This window comes from Lepidochelys kempii, chromosome 1, assembly GCF_965140265.1.
Source record: "Lepidochelys kempii isolate rLepKem1 chromosome 1, rLepKem1.hap2, whole genome shotgun sequence".
In the NCBI taxonomy this organism is placed as follows: Eukaryota; Metazoa; Chordata; order Testudines; family Cheloniidae; genus Lepidochelys; species Lepidochelys kempii.
In genome coordinates this window covers 278,179,280-278,197,133 of record NC_133256.1, presented here as the reverse complement: position 1 = coordinate 278,197,133, position 17,854 = coordinate 278,179,280, and the positions used below count along the sequence as shown (strand labels likewise).

The 17,854-nt window shown below is 39.2% G+C and overlaps 1 protein-coding gene across 20 annotated transcripts in view; it reads left to right on the top strand.

Annotated features, from left to right (window-relative positions):
• PTPRQ (protein tyrosine phosphatase receptor type Q) overlaps positions 1 to 17,854 on the top strand; it is a 212,930-nt gene that overhangs the window by 148,742 nt on the left and 46,334 nt on the right. For 15 of the 20 annotated variants that reach the window (XM_073327659.1, XM_073327658.1, XM_073327660.1 and 12 more), the window contains 3 exons: positions 1,580 to 1,912; positions 10,132 to 10,253; positions 13,769 to 13,955. In XM_073327659.1, the coding sequence (XP_073183760.1) occupies positions 1,580 to 1,912; positions 10,132 to 10,253; positions 13,769 to 13,955 (642 nt within the window). Of the gene's footprint in view, positions 1 to 1,579; positions 1,913 to 10,131; positions 10,254 to 12,653; positions 12,790 to 13,768; positions 13,956 to 15,614; positions 16,141 to 17,112; positions 17,256 to 17,854 lie in introns of those variants that run through there. The other 5 variants (XR_012156732.1, XM_073327669.1, XM_073327652.1 and 2 more) reach the window with 5 other exon arrangements.

Sequence of the window (17,854 nt, the reverse complement as noted above, 5' to 3'; positions counted from 1 at the left end):
CACTGTACATTTTTATCTGCTGGGTAGCCCCAGACATCTAATAATAAAGTTTCGGCCTGATTAAACTCATGTCAAATGTCTCTTGTCCTTTCAGTATAGCCAGACAATTGCTGTTTGCACTTTGCTGGTATTCATTCCTTTGTTTTCTTGAGCTGCTACTCATCTCCCATTCTGTCAAGATTTTATTCTTACAAGTCAGTCATTCCAAAGTATTCATATTTATGGGGGAGACAAAGGTTTGTAACATTAGGATGTTATATTGTTGCAAGGTGAACTGTTAGACAGAATCAAAGGTTCAGATATTCCCAGAAGTCTTCAAAAGCCATTGGGAACATTTTTGTTCCAGAATGAATATCCTGGGATTTTTTGTTCCTTATTTAAGTATCCATGCTGCTTAGTTATCGGTATTAGGATAGATAATGGATTTTTGTTTTACCAATAATGTTTTTTCCCCTGAAGATTTCAAAACACGTAAGGCAGGTACATGGAAGGATTTTTGAGGAGATTTCTTGTGGCAGTTTCTGCTACCAGAGAATGGTAGTATAATCTTACAGAGAATCTTTGAGATAATATTAGCTTGGTGTGTGACTATATGATCCTGTACAAAACCATATGTCACATATCCAGTTTGAGAGATCTGACAAATACACTGTTGGCTTAATATAGATGTGGCATGCTGTTGTGTACATGCACATTTATATATCTACATGTGTGTTCACATATATGTGTCTATAGATAAAAGGAACACACAAAGTTGGGAGTTTCTTTTTTACATTGCTTTTTCTTGTTCCTGAATTTTTGTTTTTAATTGCGGTTATTTCTTGTTTGCTGAACAGCACCAAATGTTGGAAAACTGAGCTGCTTGTGTGTGTGTATGTGTGTGTATATATATATATATATATATATATATATATATATATATATATATATATATATATACACACACATACACACTGTAGGTGTTTATGTACTGAAAGTTAAACAAAATGCTTATGAATCCTTGAAATTTTGCCTGAAGATTGCATGCATTACCAAGACCGTGGGAGGCAGTTCAAGATTTCAGAGTGAGAGGAGAGGAATCCCAGTTAGCAACAGCAGTAAAAGATGCTGAGGTTAGGGCAAAAATAACTTTGCTTAATATTCCTTCCCCAAGACGAGGCATGGTTCCGAGTATAGCAACAGCAATGTTACCTCTCCTCCTAGCTGCTCTTGCATGCCTCAGTCAGAAGTATTTTTCTTTAACCCAAAAGCTATACTAAGTGTGTGCCATATGTAGGTATATATAGGGCCTGTTTTTCCTCTCACTTTCACTGATGTGTGTGACTGCGTTTATATTTGTGGAATTACTCCTTATTTACAACAATGTAAGTCAGAGGAGAATCAGGCTGATAATGTGTAGTATATTTAGCAAGAGACTAGACAGACTCTCAATTGATCATATGAAATTGTATTCTTTATCATTAGACATACTTATTAAAAATAGTTTTTTTAACTATGAATAAATTGAAGGTAGTTAAAACTACTTGTCATTCAAGTTAAGATACCATATGTTAAATTGAAAATGTGTTTTAATTTCTAGTCCCCAGTGCTCCCAGAGACGTTGCTTTTTCCAACATCCAATCAACAAGTGTGACTTTGGCATGGAGAACCCCACATACTATCCTTGGCTACTTTCAAAACTACAAGATTACTACACAGCTGCGGTCCATCCACTGCAGTGACTGGGAAAACAATGAATGTATTGAATATGAGAAGGATCAATATTCCTATGAAACTGGTGTTGATGACTATATGGAGGAGATAGTACGTGAACTAAAAAAATTCAGATGGTATAGATTTAAAGTTGCTGCTAGTACAAATGCTGGTTATGGCAACACTTCGCCTTGGATTTCTACACAAACTCTGCCTGGCTGTAAGTAAGGATGACTGTCATACCTCATATTTCTATACTGAAATTGAGTCTAGCTAGATATGCAAACGTAGTCAGAGGTTATAATGTTTCTTCATAAAGCTATAGCAATTGTGAAGCAAAGAAGAATTTGTTGTAATTTTGCAACTTTAATATATTTCCCCTATTTTAAAATATTACTTATTCATAGTTAAAGTAATTCAGAAAGGAAGAGCCTGTTCGATGCTAGATTCCATCTTATTATTTACAAAATGGCAATTTAATTTCTCAGCCAGAGTCCTCCGCTGAAATTCACAAGTCAGATTTCTGCAGTTTCCATTTCTAGGTAAGTGGTGTGGGGTCAATTAAAACACATGCTTTAAAACCATCACTAATTTAAAACTTTGCTGTTAGACTGATGAAACACATTAGACTAGTGAAACACCTTCTCTATTAGGGGAGCATAAAGAGCAGCCACCAGCTAAGGAGCTAGATTTCTTGTCAATATCATATGCTTTAAATTTCATGGAAGAGCTCTTAAGTGCTGCTGTACAAGATGCACCTGCAGATTTTAGGATACAACTAGTTTGTGCAGACAGCTATGCTTATAAAACAACATTATTAATAAAAAAAAGACAGGTATTTTTGGTGGAGCAAGGTGTAGCGAGGTGATGCTCACCGGCGTGGCACCTCCTGCTGGTTGTCCTGGGAATTAGCTCTTCCAGCCCAGAGGGCCCTCTGCAGGGCAGTGTCTCACCTGCCGCTGGCCCCCGTGTCCCTCCCGGACCCCAGTGCCCCTTACCTTGGGGTTCTGCCCAAGCAGTAACCCACAATCTGGGTCTCCCCACCCAGGGGACCCCCACCCTCTATCCCCATCTTGCCTCCGTGGCTACTGCCAGTCACCATCTAGCCCCCGCTCACCGGGGCAGACTGCAGTCTGTAAACCACTCATCATCAGCAAGGAGGGTTTGGAGCTGCTGCCTTTCCCTGCAGCCCAGTACCTGCTTTGGCCTTTCTATCAGGCCGCAGCCTGGGAGCTCGCCAGGTCTGAGCTCCCCAGCTCAACCTGCCCCTGAGCGGCCAGGTCCATCTCCCTCCCCCTGGAGAGAATGATCTAGTGCCTGCCTAGCAGCCCTTTTATAGGGCTAGCTGTGGCCTGATTGGGGCTTGGCCCCAGCTGCAGCTGCTTCCCCAATCAGCCGAGCCTTTTCCCTCAGGAGCAGGGTAACTGCCCCGCTACACAAGGTACGAATGTTTTAGAGGACTGGTATTGGGCTATGTGCCCTTGCACATCTGGTTCACTGATTTAGATCCAGCTCAGGTCAGTAGTACAATTTTGATAGCTGTTTTTTGGTCTGTGTGAAATGAGTTGATTTCAGTACTGTTTTTAATGATCTGTCTGCATCACAGAACAATACCAGAATTAGAAGTCTTAGCAGAGGTGCCAAGTACTTAACTGGCCATGGAAAGTGGATTGCTCAGTCACCACTGTATCTATTCTAGTCATATCTTTATAGCATGAACATTGTCATGGTATCTGAATGCAGAGGACTTTTATATGGTGCTCATTAGGTAATACTTCTGCACCCTCACATACACCAGTGAATTTACACAGCTGTGATGTAAGGAAATCCCATCATCCCCATTTTATAGATGGGGAGCTGAGGCACAGAGAGACTAAGCGACTTGCTTGAGGTTTCACAGGAAATCTGTGGAGGAGTAGAAAATTAACCAAAGTCTCCTACATCTCAGATAAGCACTGGAACCACCATCCTTCCTCTCCTTTGCATTCGTAAAGTTAAGCAAGTATACAAGTTAAACAAGTTTGCAAGATCAGAGCCTATATGCAATTGTTTACACACACACACACACACACACACACACATATACACACACACACAGAGCAAAGCAGTGACAGTGGCATATTATATTTATAATATTTCAGCTGTTGGCTTCTGTTTCCCATACCTTCTCCTGTTTCCACAGAAACCAGATCGGCAAAAATAGAATCATATTTTGCATTGATTTTTTAAGTAGAACTCACTATTGATTTTAATGGGAAATTCTGCCTATAAATTGATGGCATGATATAGTCCAAGATAAAGAGATTAAAGCTTTTTAAAAAAACAAACCTACAGCCTATGTTTCTGCAGAAACTGAGTAGGAAAAACTGCTGGTAGCTAACAACTCTGAAGAAGATTTCTCACTTATAGATCTCAGCTGCTGTCTGCCTGCTGAGAAATGCAAGTTCCAGTTTCCTAAAACAGCTGCTGAGTTTAGGGCTCTTTTACTTTCAAATTGTGGGGTGGGGAAGAGGATTTAAAATAAAAGCACTGGAGAAAATATCTTTTAGATTTCCTCAGTAACAGTGTTCAATGATTTAAGAAAGGGTTAAGTTTCTAAACAGTTCCAGGTAGTGTGGTTATCATGGAACTTATAGATGGAAGAAAAGACTTGTTGGACTTGCCAGTCAATTTGCACTTCAATTCAAATACTGTTCCCAGCAGTAGATTCTCCTTCTTTTATCTAGTCTAGTTTTAAAAGTGCTAAGCAATGGAGTTTCAAAAACTTCTCTGCAGGTCTGTTCCATACCCAAATACATCTAACAAATGAGACATATTTCTTAAGATGTAGCCTCCATTTTTCTTTTTAAAAGTTATGTCAGATTTCTACACATAGAATATTTGCCTTTCATAATTTTAAATGTATAAATCTATTTGTCTGATACCTGGAGTAAATAGTAAAATCTAGTATACAGTAATGAATTCAACAATATGAGATTTAATTGTACAAGTTTTAGGAAATCATTGGCAGGTATTTCACACTTATAACCCAATTAAACAAGTATACTATTCACTGAGAGCTGTCAACATTCTGAACTGGTGCTGAACAAATGTAGTTACCTGTGGAATTTTCAGACGGGCTTTTGCAACCTGTGCAGTAAGCTACTATCAGAAAGCCTGATTATGAAGTGTAAGTTTTAAAAAAAATTATACAACGTAGAAATATGGGGCCAGATGCTGATGTCACTTGCCCCCATTCAGCTGTAATAATGGACAGTGGGTGTTGTGTAACTAACTTGGTATGCTAGTTAGCCTACAAATAAAATAGAGTATAAACAGAATATTCTGTGTAGGGATAATGAATGTCTTTTTATTTTATCTGTACAGATGACCTGGCATGATTCTTTTCTGCCTCTACCAACAGTAAACTATGTTGCCATGCCTTATACATAGAATAGAAGATATAGCCATTTCTAAACTATTGTCTGGAAAAACTGGATGCTTGTGCTTTCAAAAGAACAAAGTAGTCAGTGTAGCACATTCAAATAATTAATATTCTCATTTAAACCAAAAAGTGGAACAGTGTAATAAAACACACAACTGTTGTCCTAGGCCCAGTAGCTTCCTTGGAACTAGAGCCAATAGAAAAACAAAGGGAAAAAAATTCCACCAAAATCAATTCAATCAGTCAAAATTTGGAAATTCTATAGCTGGTTAAAAGCCAGCAACAAACCTACCTGAACATTTTCAAAAATTTGTAAAATTTCCACTAGCCCTTCTCAGTACAAAGCTGTGGTTGGCCAGTGCTCTGCAGTTATAGCAGCCACATACTGACAGGGGTGGGAAGAACCTCCTCTGAGATGGTCAGCCACATTTAGGTAACTGCCCTACCCCACTCCAAGGACAGGGTCTGTGGCCCCATCCAGTCTGACTTCCATATAGGACTATGATTACATGGGCAATGAAATTACTGAGCAAGAGCAATGTCTTTCTGCAAACCTAGCAAGGGTTGGAGTTTTCCATGGCTTAATGGTAATGATCTGAGGAGAAAATGAACGGGCCATGTCAAAGACGGTTATCCATCTGGAAGCTGAGACATGTCCCATCAGAGCTAAGATCCCTCCGTGGCAATCATGGATCTGTGGAAGAGACCTGTCTCCTGCGACCTCAATCAACTCTTACAGCTCTTGCCAGCTGGGCATTTTTTGTACTTAAAAAATGTTTGAGGAACCTTTCCCCCGTTCCACTATCTCTCCTTTGCCGGGGTTACTGCAGTCCTAGGTATATAATAATGCTAATAGGAGTCCCCATGTACCAGCAGCAAGAGAGAGGTTCAGGGTGCACCATAAGACTATTCAGGGAAACTCTGCACAGAACAGGTATGGATCTCCTCTTCTTTCCCTATTGGACTGAATCAAACATCCTCTGGGTGAGTCTGCTGATGCACAGCCATGTTAAACAGCTTTTTGGAGTGTAAGGGCTTCTTACTGCTATGTAAAATAGCTGAAGATTTTGCACATAGAAATCAATTAGAGTTGCATGGGCTCACCTGAGGGCAGAATTTAACCCAGTGTTTCTGGTTTTCAAGCAATAGCTCTATTAGATGTGTCCTTTGGGAATGTAAAGTAACCTTGGTTGTGAAATAACACTCAAAGGATCTTTCTTTGGGCATAATTTGATTTGCAGTAATTTTCATTTCTCTCAGGCTCAGACAAAACATAATAGTCATTATTCTCAGACCCAAGCACTATTTACAATATTTACACACAAACTCTGGACCTAATAGTTCTCGAAGTTTATAGAGATGTAATATTCATAAAAGAATTTACATAAAATGCATTCTAAATTCTCAATTCAATTTCTTTGTATCTATCCATTGTTATAGTAAAATGTGAATTTTGTGAACATTTGTACTAGTGCAGCAGTATCTAACAGACAAATGTTTAATCATCTGAATATACTGTGGGTAATTAAATGGAGAGTCTCACTACCATTACCATCATTGCAGTACCTTTTACTCCAAAGTTAATATGTATTCTGTTTGCCTTTAAAACTGCAGGAATTTCTATTTAAATTCTTGGACCTGTGTACATATTTGTAGCCATAATCGCAATAATGTTGTATATTGGAGTACACTGTAGTGTATTACTCAGGATTAATCCAGCTCTCCCATCCAGATCAACTATTCCTTCTGTTTTGTAGATTATCCTCATAGGAATAGTCTCACTGTCTCATAAAATAGTTTGATGGCACTGTTATTGCTTAGCTGATGGATTGTGCAAAGAGCTAACTCTGTTTTGCAAGATGAAATATTTTCAACATGATCTAAGTATGTACAAACACCAGTACATTAGTTCACAGTGTTGTGGCACAATAAGGGGAAGAAAAGGGAACATTTTCCATAGCAAGAGAAACTTAGTTATCTTGCACCTGCACCCATTCTGATCTTCACTTTTGCATTCATAACAAGTAAAATATTACATTTTATAGTCCATATCATCTTTTCTCAGATAATATCATTTTGGAGAGCCAAAGTTAGGTGGGAAATTGGTGGTATTGAGGCCACAGAATTAATTCCGCATTGTGGTGTAGTTAGGGAACTTGGGAACTGGTATTTTTTGCGAGCTGAAGGGACTCCTCGTGCATAGATGTGCTGAGATGTGGCGAAGTTCTTGGGGCATCTCTGAAAGCCTGGGGCATATGTGTAGAGGGCCAGAACTCTGAAGTGGCCCTCAAACCCTACATCTTTTATGGCAGGATGGTTCATTCTGTTCTTCTTGTACCTGACCCAAGGTATTTGAAATGTGTGCAATGTGAATTTATGTAACATAATACTGACAGGGTCAGCATTGTATTACACAGGGAAATCACCACGAGTTTCCAGGTAGATGAGACTACAGAAATTGAGCCTTGACTACTTCCCAGCACCTTCCGTCCCAAACTCTAGTGTCTGGAGTTCTTGCTTTTCTGGGTCAAAGTGAGAGGAGTGATACTGCCATGCTTGTATACCCCCTCTTCAGACAATGTTTGCCTTGAATGCGCAGGGGATTCTTTGTTCTGTTCATTCTCTTTATGGGGAAAAGATTGGTCCCTATATCTGTCTAATGCCTAAATATCCAAAAATTTGGGGGGAAATCTAGATCAAGTTAATAAGATATAACTGAATATAAGACTTTTTTTTCTTAAAAAAATAATAATGAAAAAGGCAGTTCTCATCCAAACTGGCAAGCATGAACTTCCATGAGAAGGTTAGGGTATTCAGTCTTGTTTTTGAGGACTATGCTAAATGATGGGCTATCCAGACTTACCTTCTAGCAAACACACTTAACTGCTGCCACAGCATCAGGACACAGATGGATGGGAAAGATGACCCTGACCTCCATAAGACCCACATTCCTGTGGCAGGATAGAAGCATGATAATCAGGAAATGATGGTTGTTAGTTACAGAAAATGCATTATTGCGAAAACCAGGCGAAAACTGCTTATGAGAGGAAGTGATTGGATTATAGGGGAATGAGAGAATAAGACTAGGTCATTTCTACTGAGTAAATTGCTGTGATTTATAAGAGAAAGGGTATAGTGATATCTTACCCATTACTGACTAGACTCATTTCACAAAAAATCCTAAATCAGAATGTGACAGTTACCGCTGAGACAACCAGGTTTTTTTTAAATGTTTATTATAAAACACCAAGTGTTTTTGAACCAGCACATTTCCAGTGTCCAGTCTCCTTTTTCATTTTACGGATTATTGTCAGTAGCTATTCCTAATTTTTCATTACTGTTAAGTAAGTGTCAATTGATTGTTTTCTGATTATGGTGAAAATAAAACAGATAATGATGTTTAGATGCACTTTATGTAAATACCTTAAATATATAAAAAGTTTCCTGATAGAAATCTAAAAATTTAACAAATTGAAAATTTTTTTATCAAATAGGGGATAGTGCATCTCTAAATTAAGCTGGATAATGTGGTAAATTACATTTGGATTTTAAGTGAAAATACGTGGATTACATATAAATGTGCTTAAAAGTGAATTGTAGTACCTACAATCCTTCCTTTATCTAACTAGTAAATCTAAATTGCTTCCTTGACTAATTTTAAAAGATAAAATATGCTCCCTTTCTTGCTAGTACTATAAATAATGAAAAATCATCTTCATAAGTTCACAGTTCTAGGGTTCTGTTAACTGAACATTTATATGGCATTTTACAGTTCTTTCAGAGACTTCACTATGCACAAAAATAGATAAAGGCAAAATCCTCTTTTAGTAATGCAGCAATGGGTACTGCAAGCATTTTTTGCACCAAAGGAAACTTTGATGAAAAACTATGGAGTGAACTAACATAAAAATGAGTTATAGCTCAATTAAAAATATACATCTTTACTAGATATAACTGAGCTACTGCAGATGAGTACATTGGCTTTAAATTCTCTCTCTCCTGTGATCACCCTCCTCTGAGTAGTCTAAACCTCCCACTCCACTCAAGTGCTCAGCCAATCCACTAACGAACAAACCTAATTACCACCCAAACTTTCTTATTTCCTAGCAGTAATCCACTGGATAGTAGGTAGTGATCTAATGATTCATGAAGGAGGAAAATGTATTAAAGCAATTTTATGCAGAAATCAAAGGTAGGAATAGAGAGTACTTCTTTACTATTTTACTATTTATTGAGATTTGTATAGATCTCAAATTATGTGCAATCTAGGTGTCTCTTGCACTCACAAATCCTATTTTTCCCCATTCTTACCATGTTCACTGTTTAAAAAGTCAATATGCCCAGTACCAAGTATTGCCATGTTGTAGGAAGAGTACCGAATTTTCCTGTACTTTATAATAGGAAACCAGGTGAACCCACCGCGTGATGTGGAAACTGTTGAAAAATATTCATTATTCAATCTGGAAGTCCTACAGCTCCTTTCGCCTCTTTATTTTTCTGTATTTCATAATATGTTAAGAAAAAAAGAATGATAAAAATAAACTAGAAACCAAACATTCCTTTGAGAAAACAGTACTCTATAAAAACTTTAAAATTTTCCAGTCCTGTTGACATGCATATGAATTTGTGATAGTATTTTTTTGTTGTTGTTCTTTATTCTGGTGCATCAAACATACTCCATCTCCCATGTGGAAATTGTATGTGCCATGTAAAAGAGGGCCTATTAATTAACAGATACTATGGTGTAGATTTGCAAAGCTGTTTAGGAGTTTTAGACACATCTTCCATTAAGGATATGGAATTTTAATAAAAGATGTGTCTAAATCCCATAGAAAGCTTTATAAATCAGAACCAAAAATGTTTGTAATTCTTTAAACAGCTTGGCAAATATAATAATACAATTACAAAAGTTTCATTTTCAAATGGTAAGTGAATCTTATTTCATGGTGACTCAAGATACTGTGTTATTTGTTATGAACTAACTCTGATTCACATATGTATCATTTTTTCCATAGCTCCAGATGGTCCACCAGAAAATGTAACTGTAGTAGTTACATCTCCTCACAGTATTAACATCAGTTGGAGTGAACCGGACATTATTACTGGACCAACATTCTACCTCATAGACGTTACCTCAGTAAGGCAGTTCTCATTTTTACTTGTTGGTTGATAATGATACAGATGTTTGATGGTATCTGGAATAACACGAATATAGACATTTTATAGAAATTGCAAGACACATAAACAGGACAGGAATGAAAGCCAGAATGTCCAAAACATCCACTGTCTTTTGCACGGAGGAATCTAGGACATAAGAAATAAAAATGTAGCTTGAGAAAATGGTGATTTTCTTGTTTGAGAATGAGCAAATCTTTGATATTGAAAATATTGATAGTGTGCTAATGGGAAACTTTAGGGAAACTAGCTTTGTTAAAAGGTTAGATGTTCCTTTAAGTCTTAGACAAAATACTATGGTATTATATTGCTTATAAGCCTAACAAATTAAAGCTGAGATTCCTGGGTAATCAATGTCTGGGGCTTCAAGAAAAGCATCAAATATTTCAAGAGTCACAATAAAATAGAAATGGCAACATGGGGCTCACGTGCTTCTACCCTTTCTGCTTCTCAGTTCACTGCTGTTGCTCTAACTGGCCCAATGCACTATGCAGGTAGTAGACCATCTATCACAGCAGCAGTGCAATGGCAGGACTTACAATAACAAGGGATGTGTTAAAAGAAAAACAACTCTTCCTTCCTTCAGCAAAATCTTGAGCAGGTCATTAGAAGAGACTAGAGAAGAGCTGGAGCGCAGTTCTTGACAATTCTGATTTCAACAAACGAAAAGACATTTTACTTGTGAAACCCTCCTGTCATTTATGACACACTGTCATAAAATTGCACCAAAGTGATTTCTTTCACCTTTTTGCAGAAGCACCAAACCCCCAAATTCAAATATTTTGTTTGTGTGAAGCATTCCACCAAGTTCTGTTCACACAGTTTTCCCTTCTGCCTCTGTAATATGTGGTTCCTAAATTATTAGCGGGATGCAGTCATGTCCTAGACCATGATATATTGATCTGATACTTATACCTATAATTTATAATAAGGTACCCAATAAGTTATAATGAATTACTGGATTTCTCAAACGTGTTGGTAAATATTCAGCAGGAATTTAAAATGCTGTTTTGAATATTCAGTCAGTAATCAAACATGATTTTAAAGAAATGTTCACATTCAGAATGTTTCAAGTTTATAGATTTAATTTTAGAGATTGCTTGTAATCAGGTACTGTCTAATCAATGATCAGTAGCTACAGGTGTCATCTCCATAGTGAATAGCATTATACAGGCAGGTCCACTGCTGCTTAAAGTCCAATAAAACTGACATAGTCTGTCTGCAGTGAAAATACTGCCATAAATTTTGGTGGCCCTCTGGGAAAATTATGTATTTAGATTCCAAATTCCACAAACATTTTGTATTTTACAACGTTACATACATTTTAGTATTTTAGTTCTCAGATCAGGCTCCTTAAGGATTTGTAAAATATTTTCACAGGACATAATAAACTCAGATCCCTTCTCTGTCACATCATAATTTTTAAAAAGTAATACTTTCCATCCATTTATTGAAAGTCAAGGTTTCTCTTTAAATTGCCAATTTTTTCAGCTTTACAGAACAGTAATAAGAAAATCATTCTGCCACCATTAGCCCAAAATAAATCATACTATACCTTTTCTCATTTTTTTTTCCCATTAGCAGTATTTGTGGAGTAAAGGACTACCCGGAATCAGTAAAGGAGACAAAATTGGACCATAAGGGTTTTGGGGAGAGTAAAAATAAAGAAAAGTTTAATGATTCTGTATCAAAATAATTGTATTTACAGCTCTCTTGTAAATATTTAAATGCCATATAACTGATAGTAAGATATAAAAAAGTACCTCATCTCTTCATGGTCATCCCAGGAAATGAATGTCTGTTTAGTGCATCAGAAACTTTAGTTAAGGTTAACCCTCAGTGGGGATAGAGGCACATCTGTCAAAGAAAAAGTGTGCTTGAATATTCCTAACGTTTTAGCAGCTGCATTTAATACAAATTTCACCCAGTGGGAAAACTACTGTACAGCTACCTAATTATCCTTCAAATTACACATCGAAGAAACAATAATGAAAACATCATTTTAACATGTTATAATAGTGGGAATAGACCATAAGGAAGGGGCGTAATAAAATGTTGTTTGATCATCGACTAGAAGAGCTTCCTTTTCCACTTATCTACTTTTTCATAAAGTTAAAAAAGACTTACTAGGCCATCTGGCCCAGCTCTCTGCCAGAATGAATGTTTTGTCTATTTTATTTATAAAAGTATCAAGCCATCAGGTTGCCACCACTATTCAAAAGAAGCTATTAACCAATGAGTAACTCCTTAATGAATTTCATGATGTTTTAATTAAAATTTCACAGCTAAATATAATTAAATAGATTTGTGCTTTTATGTACCAATACCAGTTTTGTGAAACAAGCTATGTATTGATCCTTAGGGAATGATCCAGCAAATACTTGTTCATATGAATACATTTACACACATGAGAAGTCCCATTGACTTCAGTGGGACTATTTGTGGGCCTAATGATGACCTGTGGTTTGTGCCTACACAAGGGAGCAAAGGGGCATAAGGTAGTCTTCTTATTTCTCTGCCTAAGCTACCCAAGTTGCAAGTCCCAGTGCACAGGGGAGAACAGTCTCTATGGAGTTGCTACTCCCCCTCTTGTACAGGTGGGCATGGGCAGGAATTGGTGGAGCCTTGACTCTGTCCCTTCAACATGTCAGCTGAGCTGGCACAGAGAGAGAAGTAAGCTGCCACAGGCAGTGGGCTGGCACACTTGCAAAGCAAAAGGAAATCTAGGACCAAATTGTGATTCTTTGAGTCACAGTTCAGTCCCTCATCTGCTCCTGGAGCAGTGATCCTGTGCACTGCCCGTCACAAGGCTCATGATACTCCACCTTCTGGGTCTCTATGAGCAAACTTAATCATGAACATACGGCTGTACAGGATTGGGCTTTTAAAAATTGGCACATATACAAGTGAAGTGTCATTTTTTGTTTAAATGTGCCCAACTGACTATCCAGATGTGGGATTTGGCTGTCCTGCTAGTGCATTCACATTTGACACTTGATTAAGTTTTTAGGCTAAGACAGGATGTCTAGCTGCCCTGCCCTCGAAGGAGCCCTGGAAAAGAACTGTGGCTCTCTGAGCTCTTTTCTTGCTCACTAGGCAAAGTAACTAGTTTAGCCCTTTACTAGGTTCAGCTGAATTTCCTCTTCCCTCCAGCATAGCTCCCCAGATCAATGTTCTTACATCCCCTCCCCACATGCTTGCTTGGTAGAGGAGAGCAACTGACATGCATCCATTTCCTCTGCCCCAGGCCTGGAGTTGTGATGAGGGGAATGATAATGTGGTTTCACATGGGTGGGAAGGGATGTCTGTTTCTTATTCTGCCTACTCCCTTGTGCTGCAATTCAGTCTTGCTAATTGGGGTCCTTGTATATTTCTGTGTGTATGTAGGTAAATGTAAATAAAATACACTATATAAGTAACATGATCTTGTGAATTTAATGTACTATTTTTGTGGTATTGTATTTATCTATTTTGTAGGTAGATAGTGACGATTATAAAGCTTCATTTCTCAAGACAAATTACGAGGGTAAAACCCTGGAAATTTCAGATTTAAAATCATTCACAAGATATTCTGTAGTAGTCACCGCTTTTACAGGAGATGTAAGTGCTGCACGTATTGAAGGCAAGTCTAGTACTTCCGTAATTGTCTCCACATTTGAGGCAGGTAAGTGTTTGTGTTTTTTAACTTAAAAATCACTGTTGGTTTTTTCTTGATACTTGTACAGTAAAGAAAACATAAATCGTAAATACCAGCTAAACTTTCAATACATCTTTAGATTTTGCTCTCACAGTAAAGCGGTGTGAATTACCCTTGATGTTAAAGTGTGGTTATAGACAACAAGAGACAGTAAAAATAAATGCTGCTAATACTTAGCACATATCATCCATCGATCTCAAAGTTCTTTACGGAGGTGGGTGATCATTATGCCTGCTTAACATCTGAGTAAGAGTGATGCACAGCTAAACAAGGAGGCCGGAAGGAGGCTGTAATGGGCAGAAATCAATCTAATGTCAAGGCAGTACTGTACACTTTAAAGGGATACTCTGACGTAAGGAACAGACTGCCTCAGCAGACAAGCCATCGACCATGAAGATAGGTCTCTAAATTTCCAAATTTTCAGAGTCAACTTCTTGACTGTAATCTCACTTTTAAAAATACCTTGTTTTTTTTCTCAAGCATGTATGCTGTGTTTATTATGATCATTTATGTACTGTAAATGTTACAGTTCTTAATCTCTTCTTTTCTAATGAAGGGAAACCTATATTGATTTATGGACCTATTTTGAACATCGTTGTGTTCTGTTCAAATGAATGGCGCACAGTAGAGCAGGCATGGCACAGTTAGCAATTATGTGCAGGAATCAAAAGGTTAATTTAAACATTTACTTTTTTGTGATATTACACCTAAATTAATGATAGAATAATAGTCCAGGAATAAGAATTAGCGTGATTAGCTTCATAACAAGGCCAAGTGCTGCCACTGGATTTTCACACTCAAGCTTTTTATGTGGTATCTGAGTGAGGTTAAGGCTTGGAGGAGGGCTAGCTGACATAGGCTCAATCCAGAGAAGACTGAACTGATATCTGTGGGCTGGGAAGCAAGCAGGGATTATATCAGACCCCTTGATTGAGGAAGTGTGCTTGCCTTTGGTTACTTGGGTTCACAATTTGGGGTCATGTTATATCCCTGGCTGCTCAGGAGGCATGAGTAGGCAACACAACTTCTTCTCTATCTGTGTCTGGAAAGAGAGGTACAGTCTTTTCTTTTAGACAGAGCTGTTGGTAAAATGATTTTTGCTTTTGCACCTTGAGAATAAACTACTTGAATAAATGTGTTTTATAAAGGGCTACCTTAGGGTCATTGGGAAAGAGCATGATAAATGTGCTCTGAGATCTGCTTTGGCTACCAGTAAATTTCTGGATGGAATTTAAAGTGCTGGTTTCACTATAAAACACTAAGGCCTGGTCTACACTACAATCTTAGATCGACATAAACTGGGTTAAGTCAATCTAATAACGTATGTGTCTACACTGCTGAGTCCTTTCTGCCAATCTAAGTGGCCTGTAATGTTGGCTTCTGTACTCCACCTCCACGAGAGGCATAGCGCTTGATTTGACATCCATGGGTCAACATGGGGATAGTGTAGATACTGCGGTGTGTAATTTGAATGATTGGCCTTCAGGAGGTGTCCCACAGTGCTCCGCTGTGACTACTCTGGAGAGCACTTTCAACTCCACTGCATATGAGCCAGGTACACAGGAAACAGACGCTCCCCTGTTAAAGCCCTGGGAACATTTGAATTTTCATTTCCTGTTTGCTCAGTGTGGAGAGCTCAACAGCACAGCTGATCGTGGAGACTCAAGGCCGCAAATGTGCTCCAGCATGAAGTACACAGGAGGTGGTGGATCTTATTGCTGTGTGGGGAGAAGAATCTGCAGGCAGAGCTCTGATCCAGCAGAAGAAATGCTGACATCCATGCCAAGATCATGCGGTGCATGGAGGAAAAGGGCTACACCAGGGACACACAGCAGTGCTGCATGAAAATAAAGGAGCTTCGGCAAGCGTACCAGAAGACAAGAGAGGCGAACAGTCATTCTGGTTCTGCCCCACAGACATGCCACTTTTATGGGGAGCTGCATGCGATTCTTGGCAGTGACCCCACCACTACCCCAAAATGCTTCATAGATACGTCCCAGGAGCCCTAGGTGACCGAGAGCAACAATGAGGAGGACATTGTTGACAAGGAAGAGGAGGATGTGAGGCAGGCAAGAACCGTTTTTAACCCCAGAGCCCATCCCTTCACAGGACCAGTTGGTGGGAGAGTGTGATGCCAGGGAAAGGACCGCTGGTGAGTACACATTTCCAATCAAACTGTAGGGGTTACATGCTATTATTTATTATGTTTAATCTGAACCAAAAAGTAGGTGTAGTGGTTACTGGTGGCTACTCCAGCTATCCAGAGGGTGCTCTCTGAAAAAGACTGTTTATGAGCCCCGGGTTGGCCCAGAAATCCTCCGTGGAAATCTCTAAGAAGTTTTCATGGACGTACTCTGGAATCCTTTGCAGAAGGTTTCTGGGAAGGGCTCCTTTATTTCGTCCACCACGGTGGGACACTTTCCTGCGCCACTCCAGTATTAACTCTTCTGACATCATTGCAGCACACGGCATTGCAGGGACCAGGTCTGTACCCAGCCACTTGCAAAATCTGCTCCCTTGCCGCCTCTGTTACCCTCAGGAGAGTGATATTGCATAGGGTCACCTAGGGGAAACGGGAGAAGGTTTCAATGCTAGCCCTTAAACCACAAACAATTCAACAAGTAATCTGCCCCCCGTTTGGTGAAATATGGGTCACACAACCATGCTTTCCCAAATGGCTGTGGTTCTGGTTGGAAGGGATCACCATGTATTGCAAGCATTACAAAAATAAGATGGGGTGATGGCTTCCTGTTTGTCTCCCTTCCTCCCCAACCTGATGCTGCTTTCGTAACAAATAAACTATTTGGGGGGCTTTACACTGCTGCCTGTTCTCAAGCACCATCTAAGTTGCTAGGGGAAAAGGGGCTTTTCTCAAGTTCCAACCTGTGATCCCAAGGATGTCTTCACAAAAGCAGAGGCATAAGACCCCTCATCCATGCCTCATGGCCTTATTCACCATGGCTGGAGCAACAGACTGACTCTGGCAATAGCCAGTGGTTGTGATTACGTTGTGGCTTGCAGTGAAGTGTATTGAGGGGTGATTTTTTTATTAAAAAAATTAACCTTGCACCAGAAACAATGTATGTGCTGTCAATGCTACCCTTGTGCTTTGCATTCCTTGCAGCTGAAACCTTGTCCATTGGCACATCCTCCACACCAAGACAGAGACTTTACCAGATTAGAAGGCAGAAAAAGAGCACTCAGGAGGACATGTTCAATGAGTTAACGCACACCTTTGAGAGTGACAAGATGGAGCTCAGAGCATGGAGGATTATACTGTCCAAGAACCTGGACATGGAAGGGAGGACAGGAGAACATGCAGGGAAAAAGAGTGTGCCACTCAGGAAGAAATGCTGCAGATTCTGAAAGAGCAGTCAGACATGCTGAGGCATCTGGTTGAGGTTCAAGAAATGCAGCTGGATGCTAGAGTCCCTCTACAGCTTATGCTGAACCTGCTGCCATCATTGCCCAGTTCTACATCCTCCTCCCCTAAATGTCCTATGAGACGAGTGGGGTTGGTATCCCTGGCACTCAACACCAGAGGAGGGTACAAGGACCAGAAGGCACCTATTCCCACACCTTTATTGTTATTGCAGTACAACTGTAAGCAAGCTTTCCTTGTTTCTCCCTCCACAGTGTTATCAGCCCTTTTGCCCCAGGTTATCTTACTTTTCTTTGCTGTCTCTGTGTGTTCGTGTGCATAATAAAACTTAACGGATTGAGGAGAAAAGGCTCTTTATTCATCCAACACACCATGGTTGGTGGGGGTGGAATTTACAGAGGAGAAAATGCAAAGGAGGGGACAATTTGGTAAGGAACACCACAGATCCCAAGATAAGTGTCGTATTACTTTGGCTTATTGCTGA